Source organism: Oncorhynchus masou, chromosome 1 (genome assembly GCF_036934945.1).
Source record: "Oncorhynchus masou masou isolate Uvic2021 chromosome 1, UVic_Omas_1.1, whole genome shotgun sequence".
Taxonomy (NCBI): domain Eukaryota; kingdom Metazoa; phylum Chordata; class Actinopteri; order Salmoniformes; family Salmonidae; genus Oncorhynchus; species Oncorhynchus masou.
The window spans coordinates 55,086,240-55,112,083 of NC_088212.1; the positions used below are offsets into that span (position 1 = coordinate 55,086,240).

The window sequence follows — 25,844 nt, forward strand, 5'->3', positions numbered from 1 at the left end:
GTCCACCTGGCCGTGCTGCTGCTTCAGTTTCAACTGTTCTGGCTTATTAGTATTGACCATGCTGGTCATTTATGAACATTTGAACATTTTGGCCATGTTCTGTTATAATCTCCATCCGGTACAGCCATAAGAGGACTGGCCACTCCACATAGCCTGGTTCCTCTCAAGGTTTCTTCCTAGGTTTTGGCCTTTCAAGGGAGATTTTCTGAGCCACCGTGCTTCTACACCTGCATTGCTTGCTGTTTGGGGTTTTAGGCTGGGTTTCTGTACAGCACTTTGAGATATCAGCTGATGTACGAAGGGCTATATAAATAAATTTGATTTGATTTGATTTGATTTAGTGGTTATGCTATGAAGGTTTGGCTTGGAAAGGTTTTTTTGCCTGGTCAAATACAGCTTACGTCTTGTGCAGTGAAGTCCACAAGCAAAGAGAGAAGGTGAGAGGAGGAAAGTGTGTTAAGCAAGAAGGAATTATACAACAATCAAAGGGATCATGCTGTTTGTATGTGGCTGCTATGACAGTGAACTATGTTTGCGTGTAATCAGGGGTGTATTCGTTCTGACGATTCTGTTGAAAAACAGAAGCAAACAGAACAAAATGGGGATTAACATACCTGAATTATAGAAACTCTGTTACTGTTGGACTAAGGATTTTATACCCTAGGTAGATGCAAGACAAGGGTGTGCAAGGCAAGAGTGTGCAAGGCGGTATTAAATGTGTCACCTTGATTACAAAATTGTCTCTCGACCTGTGCTCCTACGTTGTAAGCTTTCATTCATAGGTTAGATTGTAGCAACCTCATGATGGTCACAAGGAAAATTCAACTATCATGTAGTAGCCTAAACCTATCGAAGTTACATTGAGTTAGGTGAATGGAAAATGAATGACAGTCATCCAATATACTACAATAGAAATAAGGCCATGCTCATAAAAAAACAATTGTCCTCCCTCATCTTAAACGACAATGACCATCACTGATATCAATATAATGTGTTGTCATCCCTACAACATCTAATCTGGCGGACTTGTTACAGTGCCTTGCAAAAGTATTCATCCCCCTTGGCATTTTTCCTATTTTGTTGCAATACAACCTGTCATTTAAATAGATTTTTATTTGGATTTCATGTAACGGAAATACACAAAATAGTCCAAATTGGTGAAGTGAAATGAAAAAAAATACTTTTTTAAAGAATTCCCAAAAATTAAAAATGGGAAAGTGGTGAAGGCATATGTATTCATCCCTTTGCTATGAAGGCCCTAAATAGGATCTGGTGCAACCAATTACCTTCAGAAGTCACATAATTAGTTAAATAAAGTCCACATGTGTGCAATCTAAGTGTCACTTGATCTCAGTATATATATATATGCCTGTTCTGAAAGGCCCCAGAGTCTGCAACACCATTGAGCAAGGGGCACCAAGAAGACCAAGGAGCTCTCGAAACAGATCAGGGTCAAAGTTGTGGAGAAGTACAGATCAGGGTTGGGTTGTAAAAAAACATCTGAAACTTTGGACATCCCACGGAGCACCATTAAATCCATTATTACAAAATGGAAAGAAGATGTCACCACAACAAACCTGTCAAGAGAGGGCCGCCCACCAAAACTCACAGACCAGGCAAGGAGAGCATTTGATCAGAGAGGCAACAAAGAGACTAAAAATAACCCTGAAGGAGCTGCAAAGCTCCACAGTGGAGATTGGGGTATCTGTCCATTGGACCACTTTAAGCTGTACACTCCACAGAGCTGGGATTTACTTTAGAGTGGCCAGAAAAAAGCCATTGCTCAAAGAAAAAAAAGCAAACACGTTTGGTGTTCACCAAAAGGCATGTGGGAGACTCCCAACACATATGAAAGAAGGCACTCTGGTCAGGTGAGACTAAAATTTAGCTTTTTGGCCATCAAGGAAAACACCTCACATCACCCCGAGCATACTATCCCCACAGTGAAGCATGGTGGCGGCAGCATCAAGCTGTGGGGACTATTTTCATCAGCAGGGACTGGGAAACTGGTCAGAATTGAAGAAATGACGGACGCCGCTAAATACAGGGATATCCTTGAGGGACACCTGTTTCAGTCTTCCAGAGATTTGAGACTGGGTCAGAGGTTCACCTTAGAGCAGGACAATGACCCTCAGCATGCTGCTAAAGCAACACTGAAGTGGTTTAAGGGGAAACATTTAAATGTCTTGGAATGACCTAGTCAAAGCCCAGACTTCAATCCAACTGAGAATCTGTGGTATGACTTGAAGATTGCTGTACACCAGCGGAACCCATCCAACTTGAAGGTGCTAGAGCAGTTTTGCCTTGAATTTGGGCAAAACTCCCAGTGGCTAGATGTGCCAAGCTTATAGAGACACACCCCAAGAGACTTGCAGCTGTAACTGCTGAGAAAAGTGGCTCTACAAAGTATTGATTTTTTGGGGGGGTGGGGGGTTATGCACGCTCATGTTTCTGTTTTTTTGTCTTATGTCTTGTTTGTTTCACAAGAAAGTGGTAGGCATGTTGTGTAAATCTAATGATGCAAACCCCCCAAAAATCAATTTTAATTCCAGGTTGTAAGGCAACAAAATAGGGAAAATGCCAAGGGGGGTGAATATTTTCGCATTCCACTCTAGGCCTAGGAGGCCTATTTGCGGAACACTGGCCTGTGTGCTCTGGTTGTACTGTCTGTTTCAAGGAATCTATTATGCGTGTTAGTGCTTCAAACTGTGCAGTTGTTGTGTGGTGGTGTTTTTGCTTTTATGGGACCTTTTCCTTAGCATTAGGATCTTTACCAGGCTCTTCCTCAAGCTGCATACTGAATACATTTATAGGTTTATGGCCGGGTGTTGATCCTAGCCCACGTTTTCTCTCGCTTTCATCGTTAGTCATTTTCATTACATGCCTCAGTATTTCTTCATCACTTACTTGGTTGTCTGAGAGGAGAGGTTTCAGCTCCCTGCAGACATCACCATGCCTATTCCCTAATCCTTGCTACACTGTGTGATGGAATACACCTTGGCCTGTCATGACTCCTACCGAAGGTGATTCCCCTTCCTGTTCGGGTGGTGCTCGGCGGTCGTCGTCACCGGCCTACGAGCTGCCACTGATCCTTTTTTCCCCCTTGTTTGTTTATTAGTTACACCTGTGTTTAGTTAGGTTAATTGGTTGGGCTTTATTATCCAGCCGGCCCGACTGCTGGGTGTGCTTGACTATTTTCTGTGTACTATTGTGCACGACTGTCACGGTGTTCCGTCTATGTGTGTTTTTCTGGACTGTTTAGTTCCCCGTGTTTTGGGGCATTTGTTTGGGTTGTGTCATTTTCACCAGTGTGGTGAATTAAAAGTATCGCTACCTTGAACTCTCTGTTTCCTGCGCCTGACTTCTTCCTCCACTACACCCCGGGCATTACATGGACTGTCTCTGAGCTGTACTTTGTCAGCATTGGCTTGTTTAGACATGAACAAATTCTCAGTTTTAGCCCTTTAACTTGGTAAAGGAACTGTTGTGGCATCTCATGCTCATTCTGTTTGGTGCACACTAGCTGTTGGAATAGTTACATGTGTGTGCAATGTTTTTGAGGTCAGCTACTGTGATGTCATCCTTATTTATGAGCATGTCCTTGAAGTTCGCTGGCTTTATTATCCTCAGTACACTTCTGACTATCCCTGGATCACTGAAGTTATCTTTGGTACCTTCTGCCATCTGCAAACATTGTTGTAGCTTATGTCTGACACATGGTCGCTTATTTGACCCCCCTTTATGATTTATTCTCTGCAGTGTTAGGAAGAGATCTCTTAGGGAGACCACTTTCTCATGTGTCTGGTGTGGTACAGATTCAGAATGACTGCTACTGTTTGGTGGATAACTATGTGGTGCTGTGTGCTGAGTCTCAACAGGCTGTAGTGTAGGAATGAGTTTACATTGGAGGATTTTCTTACCTAACTCCTCATGGCCTGAGAGTAACTTCCGGTACTCTGTTTGTAGTATGTCAGGGGCTGCATTAGCTGTGGTTAAATTAGCTGCATCAGTGGATGGAGAGTGTGTTGTGTGTCTCGACATCAACCTCAGTGCTAGCAGGTGGTGTAACAGTTACACTATGGGCCTGGATAAGAGGATCATTGGAATCTTTCAAAACGAACAATTTAACCATCCCCATATCCTCAGACTCAAGTAAAGACTTACTATACATAAAAGCATTGATAAAATCAAAACAACCTTCCTCATTACACATCATTATTTGATGAATCTTTGTCTTGTACTTGACCTTAAAGAGTTCCTCAGCCGAGAGAACAAGCAGGAACTTCCTGATGTCCCACACCAGGCTCTCCTCCTGTTGTCGACATGGCAACCTCTATCCCTCATGCAGATTACGCAGTCCCAGATTTCTGATTCATAGCCTCCGCTCTCGCTCTGATGTCATGGAACACAGCCTCAGCTTCTCTTTGGTCCTGGTTGTCATAGATCACTAGATCAGCTCCCAACTGTCGTGACGTTGTATTAGTTAATGTGCCGACTGTTGCTCATCGAATGAATAAAGGTTTCTAATTGCGTGATTAACTGAATCAAGCAATTATTAACTCATTAACCTGGGGCACCATGGGAGAATTAGTTTTATTGAGTTTCTATTTCCCAAATGAACTCAAAGAATATCAGAATATCAATTTTACAACAGCAGCTAATTAATCAGTTAACTTTACAGTCTCGTTCTGAACATCGTATAATCCGGGAATCTGCACGGACCCGGGTCTCACCAATGAGTTCGTACCACACCAATCTTAGTTGAGTATTTATTTACTAGAAAGCTAAAATGATGATAAAAGATATACATACACAAAAACACATTCTAGGCTATTGATTAGAACTTAGTATAACGGGCCAACACACTATGGCGCGTGTTACCCAAAATGGGGATTTAAAAGAGAGAGAAAAAGAGAACGTACACAAGAGAAATATATATTTGGGTGAATTTGTCAGCTATGCTTATTCTAACCCTAGCCTTGCCCCAAACTGCCACTCTCATGGGTCAGAATATAATGATGTAATTACGTGGGGAAGGTTTCTGTGGATTCTCAACGTGGACCGTTCAGGCTGCTCAATGACGCACTTCTCCGGCGCAACTCTCTGGTCGTCCTCACGATGTCAGTGTCCTTTTGGCTTAGGAGTCTGTTCCCTCACCCTTTGCTCTGTAAGGGCTCTTCTGAGGACCGACAGCTCTGTAGCTCAGAGCTCACAGCGTAGGAATGAAACAATGTAGATAACACGATTCGATGGGGAGTGGAGGCTAGGTGGTTCGACTTGAATTCACCCGCTTAGACACAGCTACTCATCCGTAGCTTGGGAAGAAAAATATTTCTTTGTCTTCAAACTTATGTTGCGTTTTGGGTTCGTTGACTTTTAGACCTCGGTTGCAGCTTGGGTCTCGTAGTCTTCTCTGTAAATTCTTAACTCACAAGTTTTATACCCTCGGGTCAGAAGTGGGCGTAAGCGCCTACATGGCAATTCTCTGGGTGTACCTAGTTAAGAGGCAAGGTCTAGATTTTACTCAAGTCCAATTTTAGACAACTAACTTCACATTTCATCTTTACCAAAACATTCTCTTTGATTTGGACATTTTCTATACAACGTACAATGTATTAACATCAAACATATACTAGGGAAACTGTTGACTTTACAATGTTTTCGCAATAACGTCATCTATTAACCTTTAATAACAAAACAAAAATGACATACATTTTCATATTCCATCTATCGTCATGATCACCATTGTGGCTGACGGAAACCATTGTTTCAAAGTCCCTTTATTTCATGGTTAATGTTCTGAGGCTGGTTCTCCATAGTAACAGGACAAAAGGAATTTGTCTGTGGCCTAAGACTCCTTTAACCTGACCTGATCAGGACAGTCATGACACAACCAACAGGTGGCGCCGATCCTGGACGAGCCCCCAAAAATCTGTTACAAGTCCCAGGCATAGAACCACGTAAAACAGATCAGTTTGTGTTAAACAGGAGAAAATATACATTTTGGTTGCGTCACAGACTCACTTTGAACAAATACTGCATTTGGAAATTATTTCTGAGGGTTGGAGTGTGTCAATGTCTGTCGGTAAATAAAATAAAACAAGAAAAGTGTACCGTCTGGTTTGTTTAATATAAGGAATTTCATGGATAGCATTTACTTTAACTTTTTACTTTTATTGAAGTACAACAATGTTGTACTTTTTCCACCACAGTACATAAGTACATTTAAAACCAGATACTGTATATTTAGACCTTTACTCAAGTAACATTTTACTAGGTGACTTTTTTTTTATTAAGGTACCTTTACTTTTACTCAAGCATAACAATTTTGTTATTTTTTCACCACTGAGTGTCCGTTAGTTATGAACATTATTATATGCTAAAGTCAATATCGAATATCAAGTTAACTTCACCATAGCGCTTTGGTGATGAAAGGGGCAAGTTACCCACATGACTTTACTATATAAATGTAAAATATCAATTAATGTCTGGTTAAAAGAAATTTAAAAATGAAACTGAGATACAGTAAGTAATCTTTATTGCATAGGGAGTACATCTTTAGAAAATTAATATTTCATAAAATATTTAAAAGTTAATAGATACATTAATACTAGAATGTTGCAGATACTGTATTAAAAGTCAACCAATCCACCGGCTATAGATCTCTCTCTCACACACACACACACACACACACACACACACACACACACACACACACACACACACACACACACACACACACACACACACACACACACACACACACACACACACACACACACACACACACACACACACAGAGCTATGTCTTACTATACCTGTGAGGACTTTTTGCGAACTAACATTTTCTTCCCATTGAAAATCCTATTTTCCTTAAACCTAACCCTTACCTTAACACTGACCTTAACCCTAACCTGAACCCCTAACAATAAACATAAACCTATCCACTAACCCTAAAATAGCCTTCTTGGCTAAATGTCCTCACTTCTCAGAATTTTAGTTTGTTGTGAGGACTTTGGTACTCACAAGTATAGAAAAACATGTCCGCACGCACACACACACGCACACACCGTCTGGTACAGCTAACCTTGTGGAGACACAATTCAGTACCATTCAAAATCCTATTTTCCATAACTCCTAACCCTAAACCTGACACTAACCTAACCCATACTTTTACCCTTACCCTAGCCTTAACCCTAACTCCAATCTTAACCCAAAAACCTAACCTTAACCCTAACCTTAAACCTAACCCTAGCTCCTAACCCTAAAACTAACCCTAGAATCTAAACCTTACCCTCAACATAATTCTAACCCTATACCCCCTAGAAATAGCATTTGACCTCGTGGGGACTAACAAAATATCCCCAGTTGGTCAACATCTTGTTTGTTTACTAGAATAGTTAAACACACGCACACACACACACACACACACACACACACACACACACACACACACACACACACACACACACACACACACACACACACACACACACACACACACACACACACACAAACACACACACACACACACACACAGTGCAATTGGAGAGTCATCCAGATGCTCCCATGAGTTTTTTACTGAGTCAGCAAGTGACATGTCCCGCTCCTCTTTGTGCTGCAGCCAGCTGTGTAGCTCCTCCCTCAGAGTCCAGGGGGCGTCTTCTGGCTAAAGCCATTTGGGAATAGGTTAGATAGGAATAAATGTGCCAAACCGTTTGGCATGACACCAATGAAACATATTAGCATATTAGCATACCTTCTAGCATACAGTCAGAATGTCAGTCTGGTCATCCTCCAGTAGTCCTGCAATGCAGAGGTAAGGCGTGGCGATGGGCTGGAGGTGGGGGTGTGTCTGGTCGGGGAGGGGGTGGTCTGAGTAAGAGGGGCTAGGGGGAACACCCGTCTGCAGGATAAATTGCTGCAAGTTACACTGCCTCAGCTCCTTGTTCAGCTCCTCCAGCGCCTCACACCGCTCCTGGAGGGCAGAGACAAGATGTCATGTTATTTCAGTGTCAAGCATCAAACAATTTCATGTAAACTTGATTGTTAAAACTTCTTATGGAACAAATCCCGTTAGCGGGATCGATTTGACAACATCTGGTTGAAATGGCAGTGCGCCAAATTCAAATGAAATTATTAGAAATGTTTAACTTTCATACAATCACAAGTGCAATACACCAAAATGAAGCTTAACTTCTTGTTAACGTCTCTAGGGTAGGGGGCAGCATTCTGAATTTTGGAGGAAAAGCATGCCCAAATTAAATGGCCTGCTACTCGGGCCCAGAAGATATGATATGCCTATAACTGGTAGATTAGGATAGAAAACACTCTAAAGTTTCCAAAACTGTTAAAATAGTGTCTGTGAGTATAACAGAACTGATTTGGCAGGCGAAAACCTGAGAAAAATCCATTCAGGAAGTATTTTTTATTTTGGTTTTCTATTCAATGCCATTACAGTATCCATTGACTTAGGACTCAATTTGCCGTTCCTATGCCTTCAACTTGATGTCAACAGTCTTTAGAAATTGTTTCAGGCTTGTATTCTTATAAATGAGGGAGTAAGACCAGTCTGAATGAGTGGACCCTGACGTGTCACAGAGCTTTTTCATGCGCAATCCCGAGAGAGTGCATTTCTTGTTTACCTTTTATACTGACGACGTTGTTGTCCGGTTGAAATATTATAGCTCATTTAGGCTAAAAACAACCTGAGGATTGAATATAAACATCGTTTGACATGTTTCTATGAACTTTACGGATACAATTTGGATTTTTTTGTCTGCCTGTTTTGACTGCATTTGAGCCTGTGGATTACTGAAGAAAACGCACAAACAAAACTGAGGTTTTTGGATATAGAGACTTTATCGAACAAAAGGAACATTTATTGAGCAAATGAAAGTATTCTGAGTGCAACCATATGAAGATCATGAAAGGTAAGGGATTAATTGTATCTCTATTTCTGAGTTTTGTAACGCTTCTGCTTGGCTGGTTACTGTTTGTAATAATTTATCAACTGGGATATGTTCTCAAATAATCGCAAGGTATGCTTTTGCCGTAAAGCATTTTTTCAAATCTGACACCATGGTTGGATTCACAAGAAGTTAATCTTTAAACCTATGTAAAATATGTTTTGTTTTCTGAATTTTTATAATGAGTATTTCTGTATTTGAATTTGGCGCTCTGCAATCTCACTGGATGTTGGCCAGATGGGACGCTAGAGAGGTTAATCCAGCCACCATGTCAGATTTCAAAAAGGCTTTACGGCAAAAGCAAACCATGCTATTATCTGAGGACAGCACCCCATCAAACAAACACATGACAATTATATTTCAACCCGCCAGGCACGACACAAAATTCAGAAATAGCAATATAATTCATGCCTTACATTTGAAGATCTTCTTCTGTTGGCACTCCATTATTTCCCATAAACATCACAAATGGTCCTTTTGTTAGATGCATTCCGTCGTTACATCCCCAAAATGTCAATTTATTTGGCGCGTTTTATTCAGAAAAACACCAGTTCCAAATCGCCCAACATGACTACAAATTATCTAATAAATTACCTGTAATCTTGGTCCAAACATTTCAAACAACTTTCCTAATCCAACTTTAGGTATTTTAAAACGTAAATAATCTATCAAATTTAAGACGGGATAAACTGAGTTCAATAGAGGATACAATGAAAGTTGAGCGAGCGCCAGGTCGTGCGCCGCAAACAAAATAGTACACTTGGCTATACTCCCAGAAAGGACAGGGCTACTTCTTCACCACTCAAAGGAAAAACATCAACCAATTTCTAAAGACTGTTGACATCTAGTGGAAGCAATAGGAACTATTAAAACGGGCTTGCCATAGAAACCTAATTGAAAACAGATTGACCTAAAAAAAAATCCCTAGATGGATTGTGATCGGGGTTTCGCCTGCCAGATCAGTTCTGTTATACTCACATTATTCAAACAGTTTTAGAAACTTCAGTGTGTGTTCTATCCAAATATACTAATAATATGCATCCCCTAGCTTCTGGGCCTGAGTAGCAGGCAGTTTACTTTGGGAATGCTTTTCATCCGGACGTGATAATACTGCCCCCTAGCCTAGAGAGTTTATTAATGGGGCAGTACAGTTAAAAATATTATTTTCCTGTAGTTTTATGATATTTCCACGCTACGAGGTCAACATAACACTTCTGATAATGTTGATAATGTAGTAGGATCTTATCTGATACTACTCTAGTAATGAGGTTTGTAGCCAAATGGGGGTGGAATAAATGATTCAGGAGAGGATGAGTATCCAAAAAAACTCATAGGGCTGGACTAAAAAGCATGCTCAATGAAACATTTCCATTCAAATAACGTTTTAGTCCAGGGCTCGGCTTAATCCGTCGGGGAAACCGTCCCATAAGGAAGCGTAGGGAAAGGAAGTTGTTCTATTATTAACACAGGAAGCCAAAGGCAAGTTTCCATCTCTGGGTAGACAACACAGGTGTATTCCACAGGTGTCCTCTCAAGCTCAATAACTCCTCTTTATTGCTCTCCTGCTATTACAGGATACAGTTAACCCCCAGACTGCCGAGTTACACAATGTACTGCCTCTGGGCTTATAGTGTCAGATACAAAGAATAATCCCCAAACAAGTTATATAGAATGTGACGCAACCATCTTTGAACAAAGCTCTTTTATACTGAATATCCTAGGTTGTTTTCACTGGGTTTAGCTCTTGTGAGACGTTTAGCAGTGAGTGGCTTTGTCAGTTATTTTGTGTCATTGAACACAATGAAGGGATTTTAGTCTGATTGCTACATGCACTACATACACAAAAAAAGTGCTATCTAGAACCTAAAAGAGTTCTTCAGCAATAGGGGAAACCTTGCCGAAGAGAACTCTTTCTCCAGAGGGTTTGGAACCATTTTTCTAAGAGTGTAGGCTAGTAATCTAACACAATTGGACAGGTTAGAGTTTCCACATAAGAGGGATTTATTGGCGAGACAAGGGAAATGGTTCAACTCCCATTGGGCTCTTCATGAAGCAAAATGGATGCCGTAACATACGGCATCCATAATAGGAACTATAATGTCATCAGATCTCAGTTATGTATTAAACTGTACCTGTAACCGTAATTCTGCAGTCTGCAATGCTTTTTTCGTCTCTGTCAATGACATGTCCACCTCTGCCCCCTTCTGAAGCCGACTGTGTAGCTCCTCCCTCAGCGGTCCCAGGGCCTCCTCTGGTTGCGGGGTGCCCGGACGAGAGCTCCGTCTGCGGGCCTCAACACGAAAGTCCTGCCCCAGCCTGGATGAATGGCTCTGGAGGTCCTTGAGCCGGAAGTTGTATTCATCCATAGAGGCGTAGAGTTGGTGCAGATGTCCCTGGATATCTGTACGGCCAATACAAATCTGTGTTGGTGCCTGGATGGTCCTACTGTATATGAGTGTAGGCCTACATATTCCTAGGTTACATACATTATTGCTGCATAAATTACGTGTGCGTAGGAGATGTGTAACATATACTGATATCCTAAGATGTGTTTTCAAAATTGCCCCTGAGGGGATTGATAGGTGTATCGAAGTGACTGGAATTTAATGGAATACATACCCTGCTCCTTGTCCTTCTCTCGCTGCATCTGCTTCTCCCAGTAATCCCCATGCAGCTCTGCCTCGTTCTGTCTCAGCCTTGTCTCCAGCACATCCATCTCCTCTACTAGGCCTGGATTCAGGCCTGGGACAGGAGTTACAGGCCTCCCCATCTCCCACACCTCTGCCTCCCTTTCCAAAGCCACCAGATGGGACTCCAGGTCCTGTAGCATCTCCTGCTGCTGCAGCACCTGCCTGAAGACCTCCTCCTTGGACAGGTCAGATGGGGAGAGTGGGGGAGGCGAGGCGGTAGGGGAGACCAGGGATGGAACAGGCGAGGCCCTGGGCTCTGGCGAGGCTCTTGGACTAGGTGACCAGGCCTTGTTAGCTTTAGTCCTTCTGGGGATTGTAGAAGGACCAAGGTTGAAAGTGAGGGCCTTCTTCGGCTCTCGGCATCTGGAGGGCATGGGTGTAGGGTGCCTGAGCAAAGGGTGGCCCCTATCCAGGGTGGGTCTGTTAGGTCCGTCAGTGCTGGAGGGGCCTGTGCGACGCAAGATGAACTGGACCTCGATGGCCAGCTGACCCAGATAAGACAGAGACTCTAAGGGACAGTCATCTGCCACAAGCTGAATCTCTGTGCCACGTAGCTTCTGGATGAGAACATAGCGACCTGTCTGACCTGTGGAAAAGACACACCAAGACAGGAGTGAGATTGGAGGGAATAAGCTGATAAACTGTGCTCAAAAAGCTTTGAAACGAATGAACAGCAAAGGCAATTACATCAGACAAAGACTGACCAATAGCCTGTGCGAGGGCGATGACCACATCCTGACAGGAAGTCTCCAATGATAGGCCGCACACCACCCTGACCACGCCATCCACCCATACCTTCAGCTCCATCTTGGCCTGTCAATCAAACTCAGAGGAACATGGCCACCACAGCATCCACCTGTGAGAGAGGAGGGGAAATGTCAATATACTGAGTTCAAATAATAAACTATTTCACAGTACCAAATCAACCTATAACTCCTAGGCGCAAATATCAGGTATTTCAATGGAGGAAATTAGTTTGGTGCGTATTCCCATAACTGGAGCCGAAGACTTCAACAGAAAAACTGACCGCCCAACTCTGAAATCCGACACCTACAGTCCTGTGCCGATCATCTGTATTGACGCCTGACCAGAGAAGGCAGAACTAACCAGAGAGTAAGGGGAGGTGAGGGGAGGAGGAGGTGTTTTGTGTTCCATTCTCATGGTGTCAATATCCTGGTATGAGCAAAAACCAATTCAATGTGGTTTTGCACCTAAGAATTTGATAGGAAAATATGGCTTCCTATGCTGTAAACCTAGAGACAGAATGTAATGCCTCTTTGGAAGAGGAGGAGGAGATAGGAAGAAGAGAGAGAGGAGGACACAGACACCAAGGCAGCCTAAGAATGTTGCTCTTCAAAAGGCCAAGACCTCTCCATCACAGTTGACAACTCCAAGGTGTCCCCCTTCCCAGAGTGCAAAGAGCCTTGGCGTGACCCTGGACAACACCCTGTTGTTCTCTGCAAACATTAAAGCAGGGATTCGTTCTGCAGGTTCATACTCTACAACTACCGTAGAGTACGACCCTACCTCACACAGGAAGCGGCACAGGTCCTAATCCAGGCACTTGTCATCTCCCATCTGGACTTCTGCAACTTGCTGTTGGCTGGGCTCCCCGCTTGTGCCATCAAACCCTTGCAATTTATCCAGAATGCTGCAGCCTGATAGGTGTTCAACCTTCCCAAGTTCTCTCATGTTGCCCCGCTCCTCCGCACACTCCACTGGCTTCCTTTCGAAGCTTGCATCCATTCCAAGATCATGGCACTTGCCTACGGAACAGCAAGAGGAACTGCCCCTCCCTACTTTCAGGCTATGCTCAAACCCTACATCCTAACCCGAGTACTCCGTTCTGCCACCTCTGGTCTCTTGGCCCTCCCAACCCTACGGAAGGGCAGCTCCTGCTCAGTCCAGTCAAAGCTCTTCTCTGTCCTGGCACCCAATGGTGGAACCAGCTTTCCCCAAAAGTCCCTGCCCATCTTCTGAAACACCTGAAACCCTACCTCTTCAAAGAGTATCTTAAATAATCCCACAGCACCCCTTCCTAACCCCTCCACCTCACCACTGTACTTACAATGACTGAGATATGTGGTTGTCCCACCTAGCTATCTTAATAATTAAGATGAACGCTCTGGATAAGAGTGTCTGCTAAACGACAAAGATATTCAATGTAAACAATACTCTGGGTGTTTTTCATTTCAGAAACTTTCATTTCAGAAACCTCTTTGACCCTGTTCACATTTCCTTCACAAATCTAACCATGACTGGATTAGTACTACAAATTATATAAATACATTGGATTGATATAGTACTGTTCTAGGACCCAAAGATGCTTTCAATAGTAGTGAAAACAATATGATGATATTGCTTAGCCTTCACCTGCGCCGTGATTTAAGATATGTGAAAGGGAGTGAACAAGAACCCTTGAGGGAGGGAACAACTGTCTTGAATGAAATACAGCCCTCATACTCCCCTTCCCTCCAAAACATGCCCTGCTTTTCATTCTCTTGAACTTTTTTGCTCGACATTCTATCTCTCTCCGAAGCACTGAGGGGGAGACATTTGTTGAAGATTTACAAGTTTTTTTTGGGGGGGGAAGAGTGATGGTTCTATGTGGAACCATAATGACCCAAAGAATCCTTTGAGCTCTCCAATGGTTCTTAACAGTTCACAAAAAGGTTCTTTGCTCTTTTAGTGCAAATTCAAATGTAGGGGAGCTGCTCATTCGAATATTGTGGGGCGTGGTTAGCACTCAGTTCTTTTTGTGCATCTGTGAGTGAGAATGTCATTCCAGTTGATCTAATGTGTTGTGTAATGCCTTTTAAGATTATATATGACTATGGCAGAGTTTCCCAAACTCTGTCCTGGGGACCCCAAGGAATGTACATTTAGTTTTTTGCCCTAGCACTAAACAGCTGATTCAAAGCTTGATGAGAGTTCATTGTTTTAATCAGCTGTGTAGTGCTAGGGCCAAAACCAAAACCCCAGGACCGAGTATGGGAAATCCGGGAATATGGCCAGTGATGGTGTCTTGTGAAAGATTCACGTATGGCCTTGAGAACAGTTGAATAAATCAGTCACAAGAATAAAAAAATTGGGTTTTAAATGGATCAAGAAAGAACATTTAAGATTGAGGAAGGTTCTTTATAGAACCATTCTCCGTAAAGCTTCTATAAAGAATCATGATCAAGGGATCAATATACAGTTGAAGTCAGAAGTTTACATACACCTTAGCCAAGAACATTTAAACTCCGTTTTCACAATTCCTGACATTGTATCCTAGTAACAATTCCATGTCTTAGGTCAGTTAGGATCACAATTTTATTTTAAGAATGTGAAAAGTCAGAATAATAGTAGAGAGAATGATTTATTTCAGCTTTTATTTCTTTCATCACATTCCTAGTGGGTCAGAAGTTTACATACACTCAATTAGTATTTGGTAGCATTTCCTTTAAATTGTTTAACTTAGGTCAAATGTTTCGGGTAGTCTTCCACAAGCTTCCCACAATAAGTTGGGTGAATTTTGGCCCATTCCTCCTGACAGAGCTGGTGTAACTGAGTCAGGTTTGTAGGCCTTCTTGCTCAGACACGGATTTTCAGTTCTGCCCACAAATTTTCTGGGCCACTCCAATACCTTGACTTTGTTGTCCTTAAGCCATTTTGCCACAACTTTGGAAGTATGCTTGAGGTCACTTTCTGACTGATGTCTTGAGATATTGCTTCAATATTTCCCCATAATTTCCCTGCCTCATAAAGCCATCTATTTTGTGAAGTGCACCAGTCCCTCACCCCCACAACATGATGCTGCCACCTCCGTGTTCTTCGGCTTGCAAGCCCCCCCTTGTTCCTCCAAACATAGCGATGGTCATTATGGCCAAACAGTTCTATTTTTGTTTCATCAGACCAGAAGACATTTCTCCAAAAAGTATGATCTTTATCCCCATGTGCAGTTGCAAACCGTAGTCTGGCTTTTTTTATGGCTGTTTTGTAGCTGCCTTTCAGGTTATGTCGCTATAGGACTCATTTTTACTGTGGATATAGATACTTTTGTACCTGTTTCCTCCAGCATCTTCACAAGGTCCTTTGCTGTTGTTCTGGGATTGAGTTTCACTTTTCGCACCAACGTACGTTCATTTCTAGGAGACAGAACGCGTCTCCTTCCTGAGCGGTATGACGGCTGCGTGGTCCCATGGTGTTTATAATTGCATACTATTTTTTCTACAGATGAACGTGGTACCTTCAGCCGTTTGGAAATTGCTCCCAAGGATGAACCAGACTTGTGAAGGTCTACAATTTTTTTTCAGAGGTCTTGGCTGATTTCTTTTGATTTTCCCATAAATGTCATGCAAAGAAGCACTGAGTTTGAAGGGAGGCCTTGAAATACATCCACAGGTACATCCACAGGTACACCTCCAATTGACTCAAATGATGTCAATTAGCATATCAGAAGCTTCTAAAGCCATGTTTTCATTTTCTGGAATTTTCCAAGCTGTTTAAAGACACAGTCAACTTAGTGTATATACATTTCTGGAATTGTGATACAGTGAATTATAAGTGAAATAATCTGTCTGTAAACAATTGTTGGAAAATTTACTTGTGTCATGCACAAAGTAATGTCCTAACCGACTTGCCATAACTATAGTTTGTTAACAAGAAATTTTGTGGAGAGGTTGAAAGGCGAGTTTTAATGACTCCAACCTAAGTGTATGTAAACTTCAGACTTCAACTGTAGCTCCAGAAAGGGTTGTAACCATAGCGGAACTATATAGATGCTATATATGCTATATATTGGTGCTGTATAGAACCTTTTTGAATGGTTCTTTATAGCACCTTAGAAAAAGTTTTTTTTTTGTAGCACATTGGGAAATGTTTTTTTTTTATAGCATAATACAGATGCCCTTCAAAAAAGGGTTCTATATAGCACCAAAACGGGTTCCTCTATGGCGACAAGCCAAGGAAACCCTATCTGGTACGTCTTTAAATGTGCTTGTAACCAAAATATGTCTGGGACATTTAAACATATTCTATGAGGTTGTTTAAAATTTAACAGTACGACAAAATACAGTCAGCAGAGGAGAGCCAGTAGTTGTTAGCCCAGATCTCTAACAGACAGTGATAGTGACAGAGTACAGGGTAAATGCAGGTTGTAGGTAGGATTTGTAGGCGCAAGTTTATACTGCTGCAGAAACACACACACATACACACATACATTATTTTGTTTTTTCTATATTCTACACTCACAATATTTGACCAGGGAGGCTAGCTCTCTCCTCAGAGTCCCTCTTGAGAGAGAGAGAGATAGAGAGAACGTGAGAGAGATCGAACATGAGAGGGAGAGAGAGAACATGAGAGAGAACATGAAAGGGAGAGAGAGAGCACGTGTGAGAGAGAGAGAGCACTTGAGAGAGAGAGCACTTGAGAGAGAACATGAAAGGGAGAGAGAGAGAGTGAGCACGTATGAGAGAGAGAGAGCACTTGAGAGAGATAGAGAGAGAGAGAACATGAAGGAGAGAGAGAGAGAACATGAAGAAGAGAGAGAGAGTGAGAAAGAACCTGAGAGAGAGCACATGTGAGAGAGAGAGAGAGAGAGAGAGAGAGAGAGAGAGAGCACTTGAGAGAGACAGAACATGAAAGGGAGAGAGAGAGAGAGCACGTATGAGAGAGAGAGCACTTGAGAGAGAGAGAGAGAACATGAAGAAGAGAGAGAGTGAGAAAGAACCTGAGAGAGAGCACATGTGAGAGAGAGAGAGAGAGAGAGGAGAAAGAGAGAGACAGAACATGAAAGGGAGAGAGAGAGGAGAGAGAGAGAACATGAAAGGGAGAGAGAGAGAGAGAACGAGAGAGAGAGAACCTGAGAGAGAGAGAGAGAGAGAGAGAGAGAGAGAGAGAGAGAGAGAGAGAGAGAGAGAGAGAGAAAAGAGAGAGAGAGAGAGAGAGAGAGAGAGAAAGAGAGAGAGCACTGAGAGATACAGGTATGCAGAATTTCAGGTTATTCCAGCCCAAACTACCACAACCAGCTTTAGTAGAAATAACCCTTTATATTGAGTTGTCCATTTCCGAGGCCGAACTGCAGACCTGCTGGTAGGTTAGCTAAGTGGAGGAATGGAATGTAGTAATGATAGACTGACATTCCTTAGGGCACCTCCCCTCCTACACATACCTCTACACCACACAGTCTGTTTACAAACACATCTGAGAGAGGAGAGTATATGCAGTTCACTCTAGTTTAAACAGAGGTGGTTTGGTTTGACTATTACCCAAGATAAAGTTCAGGGTGATTGTTACAAGACATAGTAATGTTTGTTTGACTATACGTTATGTAAAGATGTAAAGTTTAAATTTGAGAGTGCGAATGTTGTCAGATGCCAAAAAAATGTAAATATAATCAAAGTTGTATACCTTGCACACCAAATTAAATAGATGTGACTCTAAAATGAAAAAAAAAACATGGCAGAAGACTAGTTCTCTCCCGCTAACTGAGTGATATTGCAGAGGTAGTTGTAGTAGGTTATTTTGGATTCTTCTTCTTTATTCATTCAGGGAAACCACATTGAGACCATGGTCTTATTCACAAGGGTGCACAACCATTACAATGTAAAACAAAACCTCAGAGTAATCTCAAGAGTTCACCAACTCCGTCAACAACATTTGGTAACTCATGTTTTTATACTTCAACAACAAAGTTGGAAACTTATGTAGTAGAGCTTTGTAAACAAAACGTGAATAGTGAAGTGATCTACGGTTCTTTAATGAGGACCAGCCAACCTTTCGATACAGGATGCAGTGATGATTATTACAACTGTCACCTGTGATAAAGCAAAGGGTGGTATGGTAGACGGCATCCAAAGGTTTAAGAGTAATCGCTGCTGCATTCTGGTCAATTATGTCACCATAGTCAAGAACTGTCTGGAACGTTGACTTCTACAATCTGCTTCCTGCTGTTAAGGTAGAGGCGAGATCTATTTAAGAAAAAAATCATAAGCCCACTTTAAATCAGTATGTTTTTTAAACATGAAATCCTTGTCAATCCAAAAGCCCAGATATTTATAGGCGAGAACCCGATCGATGGGAGAACCAGTCAATTAATAAATATGTAGTCCATCTGAAACATTTCTGCGAGAATTAGAAAAACAACATATGTTTAGTCTTGCCCACAATAAGTACACGTTTTAAACCAACCAGGGCATTTTTTTAAGACAACAAAGTGAGATTGCAGCTCTGACAACACCTGGTCTACAGGTGGGGCAATGGCATACATAACAGTGTCGTCTGCAAACAGATGAATATTATGACGTTTTAGCAGAGACCAATATGCATCATAGCTTCTCTTCCCAGACAAAGACGAGTACTGTGTAAGTGGGCACTGAGTTTTAACCATAGACTGACAACAACCTGAGGCAGAATCACACAACCCCTTTAACACAAACACAAGAACAGTGATTTGCCGTCATAAAAATAAGAAAACTGTTACAGTAGCTTATTCGTTTCATTGCACCCATTTTGATACAGCAGCTAACGTGTGTAGGTTAGATGTTTCTAAAAGCCACTTTCTGTGAATTAAAAACCTTTTCCAATCTAGGCCCAACTCTTGAGATTGCCAGTGTTTGGTACAGCAGTCATCAATTGAAAGCAGGATTTGTGGTCAATTTCAACTCAGTCAAATAAGGAAACTAGCACAACTGTCATTTATGAAAGGTTCTCATTATTTACATTATTTTCAAGAAAGTATTCACATGTATTCCAAGGTCTGGGTTTAATAGAGTTGACTCCAACCCTTGTCAAGAAGTCAAAATTGCTCTTGTGAATGTCTTACCTGTCTCCATGCAGTATTAGCCAGCAGTAAAAGCCACTACATTCTGATTTACATCAGACAGAAGGAAGACAAACCTGTTTGAGGTTTACTCTCTTTACCTCTTGGTTTAGGGTTCCTTTTAGTTGGTTGCCGACTCTTCACTTCGAGAGGTCCAAGTGGAAAGGAAATCCGAGCATACAAAAAGTCAAAAAGCTGTTCGTTGAAATAGGTAATGAGTAGTTGTAGCCCAGATCGGGGAGAGCGCAGTTAAATGGTGCTCTGGAATGCAGCCCTCCCAGGCACACTGTCAGACTGAAACTGGAGCTACACTGGTTCAGATCCTCTCTCTCTCTCTCACACACACACACACACACACGCACACACGCACACACACACACACGCACACAATGTACTCACTCTGTGATCTAGCCTTGTTCCTCCTTCATTGAAGGTAGTAACAAAGGGGAATGTTTTCATTCTGACTAACACACACACACACACATTCCAGGCTTCATTGTTGTGTACAATACCATTCTCCAGAAACCCTGATGGTGATTAGCAACTATCCAGGTGTCCCCAGTCAACTGATCCTGAACAACTCCAGCACTCTCAACAGACAAATAGAGGCAAAGATACACAAACGCACACACACAGACACAGACACAGACACACAGACACACAGACACACAGACACACACACACACAGACACACACACACACACATAGACTCTCTCTCTCTCTCACTCACACAAACAAAAGTGATCACACACTCAAAATAGAATGGACTGTCATCGCAAGTTTAATATTAATATGGAATGATCAATATTAAATGCAGTAGGACTTCAATGGTTTGCGTTCTGGAATGAGCACATTTGAAACTCAAGCAAGGGCAACCGTGTCACTCCTTCTATTGGGCAGTCATTGAAATGGCTCTGAACCAGAATCAATCAATACCAATCAACTTGCATTACAGTTTTTTACAATTGCTAGGACCCATTTCTCAATACTTAGGTCACTTTTTCAAAACTCTTCACACAGTGAGCATAACAGCAGTCCATGTGGGCTAAACTATGTATAATTTTTCATTGCTTTGGCACGAAATGCATTCAATGACTACATCTTTTAATATTCATGAACTCTTTTCTCACTCAGACACAACCACCACCAAAACTCTATGTACCTACAGGCCAATTTGCACATGTTGACATACTCTTTTCAAAACTGTTAAACTTAAGTTCAAAACCTAAAATAACACAAAATTGAAAAATACATACATTTGCTACATGTTCTACAGTAATACCGTATTGAAATATATTCCAAATAAAAAATGAAATACTATCAAAACAATTAGACCAACCACAGCTGAACACCCACCCAGGTGTTAGTCTTTCAATTACATTACCATCTATACAAAAGGGGACAGCTTAGGAATAATTCTGTACTGTAATGTAAACATGGTACCCAGCCAGAGATAGAGAAGTGGCTGACAGAGGAAGAAGACTGGCTGGGAGAGGGAGAGGAGTACGTATGCGCGGTGGTAGAAGACTGAGAGGAAGATCCAGAGCTGTAGTCTCAGATGAAATTAGGGCTACTATAATTGATCATGTAATAAATCATGATCCATCAATGAGAGAGGCTGGTCTGAGAGTGCAGCCAAATCTGCAACGTTCCACAGTGGCATCTATTCTGAGAAATCTCCGACAAAATAACAGGTAATATGCACATTACAGAAGTAAATTGAACAAAGCCTCCAAACCTACTTGTTTGTAATTGCAATTGTTTTTGTACTGCTGTGCATTTTCACTGCTGTGCAGAGAACTACAATCGTCGATATAGTCATCAGGAACAATGGCATAACACTCACAGAGATTCGGGACGAGTGTTGGCAGACAATTTAAGCATAACTCTTATGTTGCCTTGTGGATTTATTTGAGAGGAGATCATGGAGATTGAAGCAAGGCAAACACCCCACATATTCATCTTTGTGGATGAAGCTGGTTTCAACTTGGCCAAAACACGGCGGCGAGGAAGGCAGGAATGTGATTGGAAAAAGAGCCACAGTGGATCTCCTGGGCCAGAGGGGTGCCAACATCACAATGTGTGCAGCAATATCCTCTGATGGATTACTGTTACACAAACCACTAATTGGGCCATACAACACCGAGCATCTCATTTCATTCCTGGATGACCTCTATGGGAGGGTTGTGTCAGGTGAGGAAAGGGTTGCAGTGAGGCGAACTCGGCCATCGTTTGTAATTGTATGGGACAAGGTGGCATTTCACCAGTCCCGTGATGTCACAGAGTGGTTTGCAGCCCATCCCAGTATGACGTGACTTGTCCTCCTTCCTTACTCTCTATTCCTCAACCCCATAGAGGAATTATTTTCCTCATGGAGGTGGAAGGTTTATGACCACCATCCACATGATCAAATGTCCCTCCTGGATGCAATGAATGCTGGATGCCTGGACATATCTGCAGAAGATTGCCAGGGATGGACCAGGCATGCCAAAAGATTATTTCCTAGGTGTATTGCCCAAGATGACTTAAGAAGTGACGTGGATCAGAACCTGTGGCCAAATGCACAAGACAGGGTTGACTAGTATTGCTACTGTATATGTATCGGTAGATGGTGTATATACAGATCATTGTATTTTGGAATCACTCAATGCCATAAAATGCCATAAAACATATTGAAGCATATTGTGTCATGTCTGATAAATTCCTGTAACATAAACTGCAGTGAATTCTAAACAGCAGAGAGGTGTCATTCTTGTTTTGTAAAGAAAACATTGTGTGATGCTACCTGTTGTTAGTGTTGTTTAGGTCATTGTTTTATGAGTGACAACGAGTGTTTGTTGGGTGACTGACAACCTTTGCTAGTGTTATGGAACAACGAGTTGATTTGAGACATGTATGAAGTGTTTTGATAGTTTTAGTGCATTTAGAACGTGAAATTAACTTCTGTGCCAAGCTGAAAGTTAGTTAGGAGAACTGTGTGAAGAGTTTTGAAAAAGTGACCTAAGTATTGAGAAGTGGGTCCTAGCGATTGTAAAAAAACTGTAAGACATAATTTAGAAAACACTGGCACTTTGGAGAAAGACAGTGCAGAAGAGGGAGAAGACGGCTAAACAGAGGAAGGTCATGTTGGAGAACATGGCAGGGGAGATGGAGAAGAGGGAGGTGGAGATGGAAAAGAGGGGAGTGGAAGTTGGGAGAGGAGAAGAGGGGGGTGGTTAGGAGCAGAGAGGATGAGATGTAGAAGAGGAAAAGGGAGGTGGAGAAGAGGAAGGGGGAGGTGGAGAAGAGGAAGGGGGAGGTGGAGAAGAGGGAAGGGGAGATGGAAAAGAGGGAGGAGGTGGTTGGCAAGAGAGGAGGAGATTACAGAGGAGGGGCAGCAAGAACAGCATGAACATTGAGAGAGAGAAGGGCGAAGTTAGGAGGGAGAGAGATGATATAATGAAGATTTAAATTAAAATATGGAGATGGAGAAGATGAGGGTGGCAGGAGAGAATGCTGCAGGAATGGAGTGCCATTGATGTCATTGACAGTCTGAGGCAAAGAATCATAGAGATAGAAGAGAAAGAAAGAGAGACAAGATGGTACATATGGTAGAACACACAGTGACAGTTGCCGTAAGACTCTATAGTCCCTCACCTTTGACCTTAACATGAACCTTAATCTCTTCTATGTCTTGTTTTGACTTTGTTTTAGAATTCAGATGGACTTTGCTCCAACCTATTGGTGTTTCCCATTAGTGGGACCCCTTTCAGGGTTGGGTCCAAAGGGGTCCTCTTTTCACTGGAAGATACTGTAAAACAAAAAAAAACAAAGAGATGTCTTTAAAAGGTGACAGGGTAGCATTAAAAAATAAAAACAACTGCAGATCCAAACCAGATGTTGAGTGTTAGTGCCTTTATTTGACCACTAGAGGGCAGCCTCTTATAGACTGACCCACAGGAACATTGATGACAAATCAGGAAGCAAATGAGTCCATAGAATTAGGAATTAGAATACTTGTTTAATAGGATCTCTATGTGAAAGTCATTGTAGGAAGAATGCAAGTTTATATCAACCACTTTAGCATAACAGCCCTGCTACAGTTACCATATTATGGAAATGTAATAAATGATTCTCTTCGGTTCTAGTCACAGCCGTGTATATTCCCGCTCAAGCCGGTGCCACGACGGCCCTCAAGAACTTCACTGGACTTTAAGTGGAACCACGTATCCTGAGGCCGCATTTATTGTCGATGGAGATTTTAACAAAGCAAATTTGAGAAATGTTAACAAAGTTTTATCAACACATTTACTGTAGTACTCGCACTGCTAAAACACTTGACCACTGCTACTCCAACTTCTGGGATGCCTACAAGGCCCCCCCCCTCGCTCTCCCTTCGGCAAATCTGATCATGACTCCATTTTGCTGCTCCCTTCCTATAGGCAGAACTCAAAACAGGAAGTACCCGTGCTAAGGACTATTCAACACTGGTCTGACCAATCAGAATCCATTGTTTTGATCATGCGGACTGGGATATGTTTCGTGTTGCCACCGAGAACAACATAGACAAATATACTGACTGAGTTTACAGGGAAGTGTATAGGAGATGTTGTACCCACTGTGACCATTAAAACCTACCCTAACCATAAACCGTAGATAGATGGCAGCATTCGCACAAAACTGAACGTGCGTTTAACCATGGAAAGGTGACTGGGAATATGGCTGAATACAAACTGTGTAGTTATTCCCTCCTTAAGGCAATCAAACAGGCAAAACGGCTCAGACACGAGACCTTTGTGGCAGGGTCTACAGACAATCACGGTCGCAGACATCGACGTCTTGCTCCAGAACAAGATAAACACTTTCTTCGCCCTCTTTGAGGATAACACAGTGACACCGACACGTCCCGCTACAAAAAACTGTGGGCTTTCCTTCTCTAAGCGTGTTAACCCTCGCAAGGCTGCCAGCCTAGACGACATCCCTAGCTGCGTCCTCAGAGCATGCGCAGACCAGCTGGCTGGAGTGTTTACGGACATATTCAATCTCTCCCTTTCCCAGTCTGTTGTCCCCACATGGTTCAGGATGTCCACCATTGTTCCTGTACCCAAAAAAGCAAAGGTAACTCTACTAAAAGACTATTCCCCCTGAAGCACTCACTATGGTCATCGTGAAGTGCTTTGTGAGACTAGTCAAGGATCATATCACCTCTATCTTGCTTACCGCCACAACAGATCCACAGACGATGCAATCGCCGTCGCACTGCACACTGCCCTATCCCATCTGGACAAGAGGAATACCTATGTAAGAATGCTGTTCATTGACGGCAGGGTAGCCTAGTGGTTAGAGCGTTGGACTAGTAACTAGAAGGTTGCAAGTACAAATCTGTCGTTCTGCCCCTGAACAGGCAGTTAACCCAGGCCGTCATCGAAAATAAGAATTTGTTCTTAACTGACTTCCCTAGTAAAATAAAGGTAAAATAAAACTATAGCTCAGCATTCAACACCATAGTATCCTCCAAGCTTATCATTAAGCTCAAGGCCCTGGGTTTGAGCCCCACCCTTTTCAACTGTGTCCTGGACTTCCTGACGGGCCGGTAGGAAAACAACACCTCCATTTTGCTCAACACAGGGGCCACACAAGGATGCATGCTCAACTCAATCATCAAGTTTGCAGATGACACAACATTAGTAGGCCTGATTACCGACAGGGAGGAGTTGAGGGCCCTGGTAGTGTGGTAACAGGAAAATAACCTCTCACCCAATGTCAACAAAACAAAGGAGCTGATTGTGCTTTAGGAAACAGCAGAGGGAGCACCCCCCTATCCACATCGACAGGACTGCAGTGGAAAGCTTCAAGTTCCTCGGCGTGCACATCACTGACAAACTGAAATGGTCCACCCACACAGACAGTGTGGTGAAGAAGGCACAACAGCGCCTCTTCAACCTCAGGAGACAGAAGAAATTTGGTATGGTACCTAAACCCTCACAATCTTTTACAGATGCACAATTGAGAGCACCCAGTCGGGCTGTATCACAGCCTGGTATGGCAACTGCACTGCCCTCAACACTCCAGAGGGTAGTGCCCTCCAGGACACCTACAGCACCCGATGTCACAGGAAGGACTATCATCAAGGACAACAACCACCCAAGCCACTGTCACGGCTGGCTGAAGGACTGGACCAAGGTGCAGCATGGTAAGCGTACATTTTCTCTTTATTCAAAAATGACGCCGACAAAAGGAAGAACAAAAACCAAACCGTGAAGCTTTGGGCTATGTGCCCTAAACAAAGATAAAGTTAACTTCCCACAAAACAGGTGGGGGAAAGGCTACCTAAGTATGGTTCTCAATCAGAGAAAACGATAGACAGCTGTCCCTGATGAGAACCATACCAGGCCAAGACAT

The 25,844-nt window shown here is 42.5% G+C and overlaps 1 protein-coding gene across 1 annotated transcript; it reads right to left on the reverse strand.

Annotated features, from left to right (window-relative positions):
• Nucleotides 1-6,521: 6,521 nt before the first annotated feature.
• Nucleotides 6,522-19,779, reverse strand: LOC135546450 (ras association domain-containing protein 7-like). Its single transcript, XM_064974879.1, has 6 exons — nucleotides 19,565-19,779; nucleotides 12,364-12,515; nucleotides 11,589-12,245; nucleotides 11,102-11,370; nucleotides 7,760-7,978; nucleotides 6,522-7,669 (listed from the first exon to the last, which is right to left on the reverse strand). Exons 2-5 carry the CDS (start codon nucleotides 12,464-12,466, stop codon nucleotides 7,763-7,765), a joined length of 1,245 nt encoding a protein of 414 aa, XP_064830951.1. The 5' UTR covers nucleotides 12,467-12,515; nucleotides 19,565-19,779; the 3' UTR covers nucleotides 6,522-7,669; nucleotides 7,760-7,762.
• Nucleotides 19,780-25,844: the final 6,065 nt, after the last annotated feature.